The 15,636-nt window shown below is 46.8% G+C and overlaps 3 protein-coding genes across 3 annotated transcripts; 2 read left to right on the top strand and 1 right to left on the bottom strand.

The window, feature by feature from the left end:
- Window positions 1–5,208: 5,208 nt before the first annotated feature.
- Window positions 5,209–5,769, top strand: F4822DRAFT_427283 (uncharacterized protein; the record flags this gene model as incomplete). Its single annotated transcript, XM_051460710.1, has 1 exon — window positions 5,209–5,769. The coding sequence occupies one exon, from the start codon at window positions 5,209–5,211 to the stop codon at window positions 5,767–5,769; it is 561 nt and encodes a 186-aa protein (XP_051317205.1).
- Window positions 5,770–8,589: 2,820 nt separating this feature from the next.
- On the bottom strand, window positions 8,590–12,699 carry F4822DRAFT_396706 (putative GARP complex component). Its single transcript, XM_051457551.1, has 2 exons — window positions 9,184–12,699; window positions 8,590–9,128 (listed from the first exon to the last, which is right to left on the bottom strand). The coding sequence occupies exons 1-2, from the start codon at window positions 12,279–12,281 to the stop codon at window positions 8,879–8,881; spliced, it is 3,348 nt and encodes a 1,115-aa protein (XP_051317206.1). The 5' UTR covers window positions 12,282–12,699; the 3' UTR covers window positions 8,590–8,878.
- A 206-nt stretch (window positions 12,700–12,905) lies between these two features.
- Window positions 12,906–15,631, top strand: F4822DRAFT_396708 (MCM-domain-containing protein). Its single transcript, XM_051457552.1, has 3 exons — window positions 12,906–13,382; window positions 13,441–14,849; window positions 14,912–15,631. Exons 1-3 carry the CDS (start codon window positions 13,119–13,121, stop codon window positions 15,405–15,407), a joined length of 2,169 nt encoding a protein of 722 aa, XP_051317207.1. The 5' UTR covers window positions 12,906–13,118; the 3' UTR covers window positions 15,408–15,631.
- Window positions 15,632–15,636: the final 5 nt, after the last annotated feature.

Below are 15,636 nucleotides of genomic sequence, written 5' to 3' on the forward strand. Positions count from 1 at the left end.
GGATGGAACCGGCGGGAATACATGCAGGACAGCCACCTATTTATTTCTCGCCTTCGACTTCAAAGGATAGACAGTGTGTGTGCATGGCAACCTGATGGTGGGTAATGACGAGCAGCCCGATCCAGCCGCTACAGCCCGCGCTTGCAGGCTTACATTAACAAAGGCTGGGGAGTTGTTTGGGTGATGCCATGCAGGTCGATGGCGGGCAGTTGCCCATATCGACCGACGCCTGTCCGGGGTCAAAAGCCACAAAAGTAACCAACCATACGACCCATAAACATCTACGGTACCTACGCCTGTAGCTATCGTAAGGTCCGACAGGTGATACGACAGTTTTTTGTCGTCTAAATAAGTGCGAATTACTATTTCAGTCACAATTCTTCCTGAAATGACTCGTCTATCTCGTAAAGAATCTTCCCGTATTGTGGAAAGATACGGCGAAGCGTCTTTAAAACATTTAACCCGTGTCTAAGTGACGATGCTAGATGCTGAGCTCAGGTAAGCTAGCTATCTGTCTAGCTCGATTAACGTGTAGATAGGGCGGCGGAAATTCATTGCACAATACGTTGCATCTAAGCTGGATACCATACAGGGCGAGTCGGCAACATTAGGAGCCCAAACCGTCGAGTAGGATGTCTAACAGCTATCCCGCTCTGAGGTGATACGAGGTAACAAGTCTCAAAGGACCGGGGTTACTCGACCGGGGGGCAGGAGTTCAGATGTCAGCGTATCTCCTCGACAAATAGCTCTTCGGAGCCTTTGTATGTATCGTGCGATAGATAAGGTAACGAGATAATCAGGCGGGGTTGGTGATGTTTAGCAGACGATTTGATAGGTTTTCGAGAGCCTCCCCTGCCTTTTCTGGTTTGTCTGGTTGATCAACAGAGGCTGACCAGGCCCTAGCTGATTGGATACGTCATATATATCCACCGTCGCCTTTTGGTAAGTGGGCTGGCAATACTGGCGGTGAGGGGTCTATACCGTTTGTGGCAGAACAATGCAACAATGGTACCGAAAGGGCCGAGGAAAACCTCGTGTTGCTGCGTTACCAGCTACCAGTCACCAGTCTAGCTGGGTTGCCAAGCCATCCAGGATATCAACGTTGCCTTTGCTCCCCTGTCAAATCTTTTAAGAGCTAGAAGATCCAGAGGCCTGGAGCTTACAACTAAACATGGATGTTTTCCAGACGTGGAATAGAACGAAGTTAGGTCTACTTAGTGAGTGAGCAGAATTTGCAATTGTGGAGTACGCTTTGAGCATTTCGAGCATAGTCGTAGGTTGGACCAATATAAAGATCCCAATCTGAGTTGTTCTTGTCAGATTGTTTCCTTTTTGAGAATTTACATATGTTAGCGAGAGAGAGGAGGAAGATGGGTAGTGATAAGAATGTTTAAATCGAGGGGAAAGAGTTTTGGTTAAGGTGGATCTGGAGGGGAGTGTTAGCTCCGAGGGTACCTTAGCAGCTCAGGTGAGGTAGCATCTAGGAAATCTCATAGCTCGGCCGAGACTTCCGCAAATCTAAAACACCCACACGATAATCTGTACCGTAGAAGGCAGGCACCACCTGTATTCGAATTTAGGTAATACCTGAAGATTAGGTAGAGAAGATAGCCAGAGATTACAGGCGCGATAAGGGCGATCATCTGAAATTAAACATTTCATTCCTTAAGAAATTCCCCCCAATTGCTTTTCTACCAGAAATTTCAATCACAGGTGAACGTAAATCTAATATTTCAGTAACCCGACAACGCCATCCCTCTAAACTTCTTTTTTGGATCATGGCTCATCGACTCAACGTTCAATGGCAAACATCGTCATCATAGCCAAGACACGTGAACCCAACAAAATGTTGTCATAGGGTCTATGAACAAAGAGTATCGTTTGTCTGGGATCCTTCGAAAAAGCTTGTCGATTATTGCAGAAGCCCATCAGTCGAATGTCATGGCTAATTCCCCGCCTTCGAGATATTGCAAGACATGAATGCAGGGGCCTTTGCGACCTCGGACAGAGCTGAGTATCAGTTGGCTTCAAAGTGGCCCGCCACCAGTTTCTTCCACCGCAGTATCTTGTGAGGATGGCTCTGCGAGGTTCGGAGGCCAGGCTATAGCATAGGGGTTTTCCGCTCTCCGCTCCAGGGAGGTTCTGCACGGGATGGAGACAGCGACCAACGATGAGAAAGTCGTACTTGGCTCTTCTTCGACCGGACTATGACGCATACGGAGTCGCCAATGGTATATTGCCACCGATATTTTTGTTACATCGTGGCCTTGAAAATTCTCATCGGTCGGACCTTGTCTTTCGGTCTTCCGCCGATGCTTATTGGACGCCTAACAAGCGAACGTGCTAAGCAACGTGTTGAGAAAATTTTCATCTTTTCAATTCTCACATTCCTTCTGATAGGCTGATGGTACTTAGGTAGCTAGTGCTATTATATCTTTGCTGACCATTATAGCACTTTTCACCGGCCACCCAATAACGCCCCCAAAACCTGGCTATTGACCGGCGTGATTGAAAATCTACTGTGGCCAAGAATATTGATCAGAACTATGTGACTCGACCGCAAAAAGAGGCCAGTCTACCATTTGAAGTCTCTTGGAGGATCGAGTTCGGAATTCACTTCTCGCACCACGAGCTGTTTCGTCTTCTACAATAAGGAAATTTGAATCCCTGTCACGGTCGCGATTGTCTGAATGGACTATGCATCGCGAGTTAGGGTTACTGTTCTAAAGATCGTGCAACTTTAGGCTACTACCAAGACCTCGCGCCTCACTCGCTACGAACGAATCCAACATCCTCGCTCTTCAGTGCCTAGTCTGGACATAGGCTTCTAGCACTGGTACCTTAGCTAAACATTCACAGGAATCCACTCTCAAGACATCATCTATAGCCTAACAAACAGTACTAAAACTATTTTTCAAGGAATAGCCAATTGGTGAAAAAAAGAAATTCAAGCCTCGATCTTGTTGAAAGGCGCTATATGAACGACCGAATACTGGCCGATCATTCTTGTGGTTGGCTACCGAACTATCGCTCTAGATGCAAACATCTTATCTCATCCCTCACCCGGCTCCAGCATTATACTCGCACGCCTTTGTGGATCACGTTGCATGTGTGGCAAAAGCAAATCAAGGCATTATCCCCTCTTCTAAAAATCCCGCCCGTGCGTGATGGTGTGAAGCCACGGGTCTTAGTGTCTAGCGGTCCGGAGTCGCGGGTACTTAGTTGATTGCTAAAGCGTTAGACCCGTACTTCGGTCGATTCCGGCTTCACACCCGATGTATTCTGGTGCCTCGGCCGTTATGGAACCACGCCTTCTGATCCACATTACCGTCGACCTTAACAACCGGTCTTTGCTACGTACTAAAGTTACTCACATTTAGCAAGCCATGAATTACTAATCTCTGAAGCTATTCCGAATCCTGATAAACCCCCCTTGCATTTTTCTTTGCTGCATCGTCTGAGTAACCCGAGGCTAGAACAACTACGATGTTTTTTTTACGAAACTCAAACGCATCTAGATTTTCTACTTGAGAATTCTGCAAGTACGGTGATAGCGTATTCTTGCCCTCGGGACCGTTTGACCGCATCCGTTCAATAGTTACGCCCTGCAGGTTGCATTAGTTATATGGCAACAAAGAGGGAATAGCAAATCGCCGTTACGGGATGCCCAGATTGGGAAGTCGGATCCTGGTCTGCGAATCCTGCTACATTCGCTGGCAGCTATTCGCTTATTCAGGGCGCAGTGGAAATTGCAGTTGTGCGCTTCTTCCGTGGTGCTTGAAATTGCTATGAACAGCAATCAATTACCAACTCGAACAAGTCATTTGACCATCTGCCAGCTGGATCCACGTATCGATTACTTTCGGTAGAAAGACTAGGTAAAGGGGTCCTCCCGAGGATAGGCTCCAATTGCAATGGTTTTCCTATTTAGCGATCTGGTCACGGAGGCCTAAATGCGGTGACACGAAATACCTCATTGTCAATTTGTCAGGCCAGTCACCCGAATTATCGAGGTAGACTAGACCCTCTCATAGTATGCCACATGGACTTATGTCAGGTACCAGGAACAAGATCTTAGTACCGACCAATCGGGTTCTAGAACCAGATCAAGTCAATTGGTTCCTGATGCAAGGTTAAAAAAATATTTTCTTGTTCCTGTCGTGTGCCAACCCCTGTCATCCTTTATGAATTTTCTTCCCGCCCTGATGGACAACCCACCCGTCGCATTAGATTGGTGGATACTATTGGGGGCTTTCTCCTTGAAAGCTGGCAGTTCTTAGGTACTTTCTAAATTTACACCCCCTCCATTATACGTCAGCCCTAAGGTTAACCAAGTTAAGAAATTCGCAGCTAATTGTCTGCCAAGATTCGGGGCTTTTGACCGCGCGCCTTGCAATGAGGTGCCGTTATTCGTCCATATTTTCTGGAATTGTTTAGTGGATAACAATATGGTTAAAATATCGATTGCTTTAAACATCTGATCATCGTTGTTAATGTTAGGGTTAAATGTCTTAGATGATATGGCGCGGCTAGAATGAATTGTTTAGTGTAAGGCTTTCTAGATAGGTTGTCTGACCAGCCGGAGTTGGAGCGTATTCTATCCTTAGATCCAGGAACAAGTCGTCATCATCCACTACCAGGTTACCTTCATAGTACTGTGGCCTCGTTGTCTTGATACACACACGGCCCCCTATGTGGATTCCCTAGATGGATCATGGAGTCGGTCCTAGACTCCCCGCTACTTGATACCCGCTCAATGTACTCGACACTTCTTCTATCATTGAATTGTTCGATTGGCTGGATTCAACAATGAGAGAGTGAGGGCACCAACAGACCGCCAGCGGCCTTTGTTTCTGCATACTATAAAAAGCCTTGTGCTATCCCACATGTCAGACGGTTTTGAGTCCCTCCTTTTAGGCCAACCACATTTTGATTCTCAGCATTCTCTTTGAGCTCTCTGTAGCTATCATTCCTTCCTTTTGAAGCTTTTCAGTGATACACTCATTTTATCACGAGGCTATTATATATACTACTACTAGAGACAACACAGTCCTTCGAAACTAAAACACAAGAAACGATTATTCTTCACTGCGTCGAAGTTGATCCCATAGTCGAACCCTCCTTTACGGCAATTCAGCTTCACATTAGCTTACTATCCTTGACTATCATTTCTATTGATATAGAATCAACAAACAAATAACCAACAAAATGCGCTTCTTCACTCAGATCGCCGCCTTTGCTGCCGCCACTGCCACTCTGGTCAGTGCTAACACGATCACCCTTATCAACCAAGACGGAACTACCCGCAATGCCGTGTTCACCACGAACTTGAACAGTGTGCTCCTTAAGACTGTCACTGTCGCGGGAAACTCTCAGCAAGTGGTTGATATTCCAGAGGGCTGGGCTGGTAACTTATACGCCGTCGCCCAGGGTGAGCCTGAAGTTCCCGGCATGCTCGCTGAGATCACATTCCAAGGCTGGAATGATTTCACGTACTTTGATGTGTCAGCCATCGTCAAGCCCGGTGACACCACCAACGTCAAGCAAGTCTACCCTAAGACTCAACTTGAGTCCACCAAGACTTTAGTATCGGGATGTGCCCTCTTCCCTTGCGCTACTGCCTACTACCACCCTGAAGACATCCAGACGGTTGTCACTTCAGAGACGGACCTGATCGTTACCCTTGGCACCTCTGACAATGTTGCATCCCGTGAGGTCAACCCTAACCTAGTCGCTCGCCACTACGCTCTAGGCAAACTGTCTCCTTAAGCAGTCTCTGACTGATTCATGTTTATTTTGAGAGCGCAATTGATCAACGACGATACGACGGTTCTACGGCTATGGTTTCCCATGATACCCGTTTTACTACTTTCATTTCTTCCCAACTGGCCTTGCCCTCGAAACGGGTATCGGCATTATAACAAACAACTTTGTGGGATATAGACTCAAGGGGATTCGGAGTTAGGTTGGGCGAAAGCAAGCGCTTAAAAAGCAAGGAGTAGGAGGAAATACCTCTCCATTTTTTTATTCACTTATATACTTCTTTTCGGGGCATACATATATGTACAGGAAAGGGATCTGAAGTGCTCATATCTCAAGCCTTACCGCTTGCTTATACGCTGCGAGCCTAGCTGCTCTGCGCAACGTTCACGAACCTCGACGGTTCGTGCTGGCAACTACAACACTTCTTTCCAACACCCTTGGCGGTGCAGAACATGGCACAATCTACTCGATAGCCAGGTTTCCCTTTCTTGTACAGACGGACAACATTTTTGACACTTTCTTGACACTCGCTGTTTTGGATATATATCCTTTGAAATTTACTCTTCTTGTATATACTTCATTTTTAGGGATATCACTTGCTCAGTGATCCTCGCGCAAGACAATTTCGCCCCGATTGTCGCGACGCGAATTACCTGACTACCATATATAAATTCAAAATGATTCAATGAACGAATTTACTCTTACGGGACTTTACACGTGACATAATCCCCCTTTCACACTACCTACCTGGGTATCTGGGTAAGCGATAATAACCCCCTATTACCTACGCGCTAGCGAGGTTGGTGAGTCCCGGGTCTAGCCCCGGAAGGATTGCGCGGCCACTACGCGGCGCAGCGCCAGTAATGGTACCCCTACTGAAACAAAGACGTAGTAAGGAAATATAGGGGGATTGAATTGGATTGGATGAAACCATCGCCGCAAAGAAGATAGACCTAAAAATGAGACCGGCACGTTGGTTCGTCGCGTGGTTCTTCCAACTTCTTTGTTGTCTGGCTTACGTATGACAAAGAGATTAAAGATTGAGAATGGTGTAATTATTGACCCGCTAGATTCGACAACGTGGGTATGGCATGGTATGTCTTAGAAGGCTATTTTGGGAATAAACGGAATGTTTTTTTTTTTTTAACGAAATATCAAATTTCGTCTGTTTCGTTTCTCGAGTCCCTCGATTCTCTACCATTGTTAGCGGGAGGTATATGAGGTCTAGAACGGTTCTAGTGGGGTTGTTCGGTGATGTTTCGCAGTTCAGGTCAGGAATGTTGGTGCCTGTCCAGGTACCTAGGTAGGCGATTAATGTACGTCCGACTCGATGCTCTCTAAATACTACTTCCTTTCGCTTGTTACTCTACGGGCGTATTTTGTTCTTTGAGGCTTGAACGGAGTCCCCGCGCCTCGGAGGATATCGATACACTGCCCATCCTTTGCGCCCTATGGAATGGACTTCACATAGATCTACCGCGCAACGGAATAGGAACATACTTACACCACCTACCATACGTGCGTACGTATGTCCCATGACATATGTATTATCCAATCCATCCATCCCATCCCATCCTCTCACCTATATACCCACACACCTACATACATACACATATGTTGAGCGTCTCGCCAAGACCGAACGCGGTTCAAATAAAGATGAGACCCAGCAAGACAAACCCTGGACCCCCTACTAAAGCCGCAAGCGCCAAGCTTTCCCCCCATGTGCATCGGTCTGTTTGTTCCCTAGCCTATCCTAGTACGGATGCGACAATGCATGCAGACAATGGGGCACATGTAAACCTTTCAATGTTCCTTGTTTTTGTTTTCTCGCTGTAACGCAGCGGATAACGTTCCCCAATTAGCACACCCTTTCGTACGAATCGGTCGCTGTTGGTCGTTGATCGTGAGGGGTATGCTGTACCTATATAGGTGCTTATGGCTTTGTTCTATGGAACTCCGACAGGGGAGTGTCAGTGTTTTGGTAGACGCCTAACGCCCCCAATTTGGTTCAAATTTGGGGGAGATATAAGAATGATAGGCGGATAGCTAGCGGTCGATCAGAGCTTGTTCGTCCTTCGCGCTGTAGATCGTTGTGCGCTACTGTAAATCATCCATGGTATCTAAATCTGACCTCGCGCTTAATGAACCCATAGCAGATAGTATTTCAAAATAACTCGAATAACCTTGCAAAGAGTCAATCCTATTCCATATACTCAGGATATGAGTATCCCGTGTGGGATTTTCCTTGGTTCCTAAGTACCGACAAAGAACAGCTAGCGACATGACCGTACTCCGGACTTTGCCACGTTCCTCGCTGTTGTACAGAATAATCAATATCCGTTGATCAGTGCATAATATATTGGACGCCCTACATATCCACACCTACATCTCTAGGTATAGTTTCTGGTTTTCTTTCACCCCTCTCAAATCTGCCCTTGCATGTCGTTGGTATGGACGTGTTATCTAGAGGGATTTGCACATGAACATTCCTTGGAAGATCAATGTTGACCTGCCTATTCCGCGCGGGGGTTTCCTTAGACGTATAATAACGAATCTTCGGGTGAGTGTAGCGGTGATATGAAATAGGTACCTACTCTAGATAGAACAAACCTAGGTGCCTACCTAGGTATACATGCAACTGTACCTGTCAACCTAGGTATCTACCGACATGTCTAGTATCACTAATAAATTGCCGAAAACGATTTTCGTGGCGCCGAAACTCCGGGACGTTTGCCCTACACATAGGAAAAGGAAGGTGAGACCGTCTCGTGGCCCCCGAATCGGTGCGGATAGGTACTATATCAACTCCGACTCCGGGACCCATAGCATCTAGACCGTGGCAGCGCGGTCTATGAATCATGAAGGTCTTTTGATGGGCATTGTATCGGAGTGTGGTCCGGTATCTGAGGTAGCGCCGCTTAGGTATTGACGGGCGGAACACATTCACTCATAGCAATGTCCAATGCAGCAAAAAAATCTCATCTCAGTACTGTATTCCTCGTTCCCTTTCTTTCTACAAGACAAGAAAAAAACGCCTGCTTCGATGCCGCAAACGAGCCAATGTACATACGTAACAAACACAAAAATCAAAATCTCACAATGCATCGCCTTTCCCCTATTTGCTTTCCGCCTTCTCTTCTTTCTCCTTAGACTCCTCCTTCGATGCTTCTTCTGCATTGCTGCTCTGTTCCTTCGAGTCTTCGCTATCCTTCTTAGCGGGCTCTGTGCTACTGTCTGGCGCGGGAGGTTCTTGTTTTTGCTCGACTTTCTTGGAGTTAATGATAGACAATAGATTATCTCCGGTTTCGCCGAAGCCATCTATCTTGCCTAGACGGGCGGTGAGATATTCGATATCCGATCTCATTCTGTTTTCCGTTAGTTAACAACTTAAGCAAAGAAAAGAGTAATGGCTTGACTTACCGCTTAACTCCCGTCTCGGTCTGAGGTTCTAAGCTTTGTAACGCCTTACCCAACTGGCTCTGATAGCTATCAAAAACAGGCGTCATGATCAGCCTCACAGTACCCTCCGGTAGATGTTTCGTAAGGACCCTATGTAAAGTGACCGTTTCCTTTACTAGCGTCTCCATATATAGGTTCACTGTCGCCTCCGTTTGCTGGTCCCAGTTAAGCGTCTTCATGCTCTTAGCATGTGCCGAGGCTCGTCCACTCATTATTTCGACAAGCTTATCATAGATGCTGTTTTGATGTTCTTGGAAGAGGCGTTTGACCTTGTCAAATTCTCCCATAAGACCAGCCACGTTAGCGTTATTGACGTTAGGACCCGAACCTGCATGTCGCCGGACAAATTCGCGAACGTGTGGGATAAGCGTGGAAATGAATGCTAAAGCTTGCGAAGCAAGTGCTAAATGCCTTGTTGTGATGTTCTTGAGACCGGCTGATTTAGTAGCACCAGCACCAAGGATAAGTTGCGTGCATCGAGAGTTGAACAATTGTAAGTACGCAATTAGAGAACTCGACACATCCGAAGCCATGGAAGGGATCCCGGATATCAAATGTAAGAAGTGGGACATTCCTTCTAGGCATAATATTGCCGAGTTTGGTAATATGAACGGCTCTCCATCTATAATCGCGCTTCGCGTTTTCTCCTTAGTTGCTCCGTTAGATTCAGCTCTCGGTCGTCCGCCAGATTTTCCTTTATCTTCTGCTTCTGAGAATGGTTGCCAGATTTGGCTTCCTTCTAGCCAGGCGGCGCTATCCTTCGTGCTGCATTCCAATATGCGATTAAGCAATGTGGTATTTTCCTCTGTGAAGTCCTTGGCACTCCATTGGTCAGATTCCATGCCTTGAGCCAGTTTTTGTTTCTCTGCATCACCATGTGATTGGATGAAATCTTTAATCTGGGAATTGACAATGTTCTTCAAGGATGTCCCACTCCGGCCAGATATGGCTTCGCACTCATTTGCAAAATACAAATTGAGTGTAAAGTATCGCAAGAACCATACCAAGGGCAAATGAGAGCTTTGGTCGGATCGGACACGGAGAATCTTAACAATCCTGTCCTGAGAAGTATCAACTGCTTGACCTAGAAGATTTGCCATGTCCATAGTTAGGTGAATATCTTCCTGTAAATCGCGATTTACGCTATTGAGAGGTGGTGATTTTAGAGGATTCGGCGACTTTAGGCCCTCAATAGCCGGTTGCTCTCCTATAGAGCTCGCAACATCAAACAACACCTTCATCTGTGTACCCAGTCTTCGTAATGTTTCTGTAACGCTGATATATATTTTGACAAAGAGAGCCTCGGCATCTTGCTCATCGAGTGCTCGAAGATTTCGTGCAAGGATGGAAGACTTCTCTCCTTGAGTTAGACGTTTTGAATTCATTGTAGATGCAGACATCATTGATTCGTTATCATCGTCGTTGGATGTCGGAAGTGGCCGTTTAACGAGTATTCGGATTTCTCGCATTACCACCTCTCTATATGATGCAATAGCAATCGTGACGTGCTTCGAGCGGTGCAGCCCATCTAATATTGGAAGAAGTTGAGAGCGGAGATCTTCGGTTGCGGCCAAATAAGCCGGATACGCGGTTGATTCTCTGCTATGCGTTCCACGAGATCGCATTGATGAACTACTCCATCTAAGTAGTACGTCCGAAGTGGAGACGGTATCGACGTGATGCCTTAGATCTGCTAGTAACACGTCGATAAACTTCGACTCAAACGCTTTACCGATGCGGAATCGCAAAGTAGAGATATCGCCGTTCACACCCTGAAGTGCGACGACATCTCTGAGATCAAGTAGATGGGGGTATTGGTTCTCAATCTTGCCCGATGCGGTTATCCGTTCGCCGGCAATCAGTTTTTCCAGGGAGTCGATGCTACTCAATGCCTTTTCGACTTCCCCTGAATCGACCAGGGCTTCGCATGTTGCGACCGATTCGACGATCTCTTTTAATTGTTTGACAGCGTCATTGAGCTGCTGTAGATTCTCGCGCCGCCGTTGTTTTTGTACCACCTCTAACCCACTAGTCGCAATCTCACGATCGAGAGTCTCAAGCTCTTGCCGTAGCGTTTTTATCCTTTCAACCGATTCCGCAGCTTCAGAATGTAACTCTCTAAGTGACCCTAAGGCCGTAAAGAATGTTGTAGAAGCCGTTGAAATAGAAGAAATTAGATGCATTTCAATTGTATCCATATACCAGGACAATTTTTCTTGTAATATCGCGTTTGTAGCAAGAGCCTTTCGGGGAGCCGGCGCATTCCCATTGGCTGCATTCTTCTCCTCTACGGAACCAGGCTGTGGCCGCACAACCTCGGATCGTTCGCTAACGACATCAAATGTACGGGGATTCTCTAGATGGAAATCATCGTCGAAGTAGACGTTCGGAATAGTGGATAACGGGGGTGGTCCTTGAGTTGCGCCCTTTCGACTAAAACCCGAACTAGACCTTCGACGTAGTGGGCGTACTGATGGGGATTCAATAGGGGACATGGATCTTGTTGATGATGCCGATGATACCTTCCGCGAACTAGACGGCCGGCTGCCTGGTTTTAGATGCCCGTTATCTGCGAAACCCCCAAATTCGTCTGTCCTACCGCGCCCAAAAACATGGTCACTGCCATCGTCATCGCTTTCTTTTATTCGTCTTAACTGTTCATATAGGGCCCCAACCTGAGTTAGGTAGGGTTTGAATTCGTCGGGATCTACGCGAGGTATGTTCGTTAACGTGACCGGCGGTATATCTCGAGCGGTAGGTGGCTTGTGTGCGCTAGAAGCAGGAGCAGACGTATGCGGTACTAAGCCGGTTCGTACTATCGGTGGTTGGAGCAGAGTAGATATAGCATTTTGTCCCGTCTCGTGAACCGTTTGGGACCAACCGCCCGATGTGTCGAGATGACCGCCGATGGAATGAATTGAGCTTGCGGTCGAGCCTCTTCGTGCCGTTGGATGGGACGAAGCCGAACCTTGTCGATGGAAAGGAAATTCGGATTTGGCGTTAGGCGATAAGGGCGGCAAGCTGTCAACAGACTTGCGAGCTGCTGAGTTGGAGAACATTGCGAGGGAAGCCAAAAAGGCTTATTGACAAAGCTCGCGGAGGGCTACCGGGAAATCATAGCTATGCAAAAGCAAACCGATCGTCCACAATAAGACGTCAGTTAATATAAGTTGCGATTCACCGGCGCAACCCAATTCGTATAAATGAGGAAGCGAGAGGCTCGGAGGAGCCTGTAAACGCACGACGATTCGTTCGCTTGACTCGTTGGAGGTCTAAGCAGAGGGAACGGCGAGGAATCGATTTTAATTCGTAAGATTGTCTACACTGAATATCGTAGGATGCAGGTCGGCTGTTAATAAAGATAAAAAGGATAAAAAAAAGATATCGCAAGATGTAGCCAGCTTGTAGCTTCCGATGCACCAAATAAGCTCCTAACTATAATACATGTACAAAGGTAGCACTTTACCTACATAAAATCCACCGGCACTAATGGTAACAGGTTACATGCCGCTTTCCGGTACCTGATAAGTAACTTGCGTGTCCTTCCTCGATAAGCAGCTAAGAGCACGTGATGTCGGAGGTCGGATCTTTAAATGCCAAGAAATACTCAGGGGTCGAAGTCAAGTCCAATTTAGGATTAGTCTCATATGCAACCTCTCAACGCGCTTCCCTAGTAAAAACGCGTCCCCATTTCGCGTCTCAATTAACGCGAAATTGTGGCCAGGGACTAAACCAAATTTCCTAAATCTTCAACCCCTCGATCGATAACCGTGATACTCCTCCACTATCGATTCCAGACTTCATGATACCCGTCTAATCAATCCATACACTACAACTCACACGAATACCGACTGAAAATACATAAAGATCGAGATACCACATAGTCGGTGTGCAAGATGGATCGCCAATCCGTCTACTCAGTCTCTGTTTTCAATTCGAATTCGGGGCCAAACGAAGATACTCGACTTCAGATACAAGAACAACTAATTACCTTTATTCTCCAATTTAGACACGACAACAATTTCGTCTATCGAGATCAATTACGAGAAAATGCGCTGTTGAAAAAATACTACTGTGATGTCAACATCACAGATCTAATTAAGTATAATGAAGAACTTGCGCATAGATTGGTGACAGAACCAGCCGAGATTATCCCTCTGGTACTTCCATAATGCCTTTGATATAGTTAATTTATATAGTACTAATAGTTCGAAATAGTTCGAAGGTGCTCTAAAGAAATGTACACATCGAATCGTCTTCCCTCACGAACCTAAGGCAGTTATTCCCGAACACCAACTGCTACTCCACTCCAACGCCGAAGATGTATCGATCCGCAACTTGGATTCCGAGACTATAGCAAGACTAGTTAGGGTACCCGGTATTGTAATTGGAGCCTCGGTTATGTCTTCCAAGGCTACAGAGTTACATATTCAATGCCGAAACTGTCTACACACCCAGATGATCCCCGTATTAGGTGGATTCACTGGAGTTACACTTCCGCGAACGTGTGGTCGCCAAAGACCTGCGAACGATCCATCCGAAAAGTGTCCCCTTGATCCATACTTCATCACCCATGAGAAGTCGAAATTTGTAGACCAACAAATCATCAAACTCCAAGAAGCCCCCGACCAAGTACCAGTAGGAGAACTTCCGCGACACGTTCTCATCTCTGCAGACCGATACCTCACAAACAGAGTTGTGCCAGGGTCAAGATGTACAATTATGGGTGTCTTCTCCATCTACCAAAACAAAGGTTCCAAGAACTCGTCCACGGGTGGCGCGGTAGCTATCCGAACCCCCTATCTAAGAGCAGTAGGTATTCAAACAGACGTGGATGCTACGGCCAAAGGCCACTCGGTATTTTCCGAGGAAGAAGAGCAAGAGTTCATGGAACTCAGTCGAAGACCAGATCTTTACAACATCATGGCCGACTGCATTGCTCCTTCAATTTACGGAAACCGGGATATTAAGAAGGCTATATTGTGCCTACTGCTCGGTGGCTCAAAGAAGATTTTGCCTGACGGCATGAAACTGAGAGGTGATATCAACGTGCTCCTCCTCGGTGACCCTGGTACGGCGAAGTCGCAGTTGTTAAAATTCGTCGAAAAGGCCGCTCCCATCTCAATCTACACCTCCGGAAAAGGTTCTTCAGCAGCTGGTTTAACAGCCTCTGTACAAAGAGACCACTCCACGCGAGAATTTTACCTGGAAGGAGGTGCGATGGTATTAGCAGACGGTGGTGTAGTCTGTATTGACGAGTTCGACAAGATGCGAGACGAGGATCGTGTCGCAATCCACGAAGCTATGGAGCAACAGACTATTTCCATTGCTAAGGCTGGTATAACGACGATTCTCAACGCACGAACTTCAGTCCTCGCTGCTGCTAACCCCATATTTGGTCGCTACGATGACATGAAGACGCCTGGCGAGAACATCGATTTCCAAACCACAATTTTGTCACGTTTCGACATGATCTTCATCGTGAAAGATGACCATACCCGCGACAAGGACGAGCGTATTGCAAAGCACGTCATGGGTATCCATATGGGTGGTCGAGGTCTAGAAGAGCAAGTCGAGGGTGAAGTCCCCGTTGAAAAAATGAGACGGTATATGAGCTACTGTAAATCGTAAGTCCAAACTCCGAACTCTGCCCCATCATCCATTCCATAACCACTAACATCCGACACAGTCGCTGTGCACCCCGCCTCTCCCCCGAAGCCGCTGAAAAGTTATCCTCGCATTTCGTTTCGATCCGAAAACAAGTCCACGCCTCCGAACTCGAAGCCAACGCACGATCCAGCATCCCCATCACAGTTCGTCAACTCGAAGCCATCGTCCGTATAACCGAAGCCCTGGCCAAACTCACTCTTTCCCCCGTAGCAACCGAACGCCATGTCGATGAGGCGATTCGGCTTTTCTTATGCTCAACTATGGATGCCGTGACGCAGGGTTCGGCGAATCAGGGTAGTAGGGAATTAGCGGAGGAAGTCGCGCGTGTAGAGCAGGAACTCAGGAGACGGTTGCCGATTGGTTGGAGCACTAGTTTGGCTACGTTACGACGGGAGATGGTGGAGGGGAGGGGCTTTAGTGAACAGAGCTTGAATAGAGCACTTATGCTTATGCAGAGACGGGATACGATTATGTTCCGTAATCAGGGCGCGCAGGTTTATCGGAATGGTGCGTGATGGAGTACGAGATGGTTGAATGTGGAGAAATGGTTCATGACGACAGCTGTTTTAATGGTTTAGGAGTTCAGGTTATTTTATGCCGGACGAACATATGGCCATGATGATTCTGGGATGTCTGTTAGTCGCGATGAGTATAATACAGTAGTTACGTACCTAATTACGATGTCACAGGCCTCATACATAATGGATTGAATGCATCGTCACTCGCGTCATAGACCCAATTACT

This window comes from Hypoxylon trugodes, assembly GCF_022578975.1.
Source record: "Hypoxylon trugodes strain CBS 135444 unplaced genomic scaffold F4822scaffold_3, whole genome shotgun sequence".
NCBI classification, from domain to species: domain Eukaryota; kingdom Fungi; phylum Ascomycota; class Sordariomycetes; order Xylariales; family Hypoxylaceae; genus Hypoxylon; species Hypoxylon trugodes.

Coding starts and splice junctions, on each gene's coding strand:
- F4822DRAFT_396706 (XM_051457551.1), bottom strand. CDS start 12,281: ATGTTCTCCAACTCAGCAGCTCGCAAGTCTGTTGACAGCTTGCCGCCC. Junction 9,129..9,183: donor ACCGAGACGGGAGTTAAGCG/GTAAGTCAAGCC, acceptor AACGGAAAACAG/AATGAGATCGGATATCGAAT.
- F4822DRAFT_396708 (XM_051457552.1), top strand. CDS start 13,119: ATGGATCGCCAATCCGTCTACTCAGTCTCTGTTTTCAATTCGAATTCG. Junction 13,383..13,440: donor CAGCCGAGATTATCCCTCTG/GTACTTCCATAA, acceptor AGTTCGAAATAG/TTCGAAGGTGCTCTAAAGAA. Junction 14,850..14,911: donor TATATGAGCTACTGTAAATC/GTAAGTCCAAAC, acceptor CATCCGACACAG/TCGCTGTGCACCCCGCCTCT.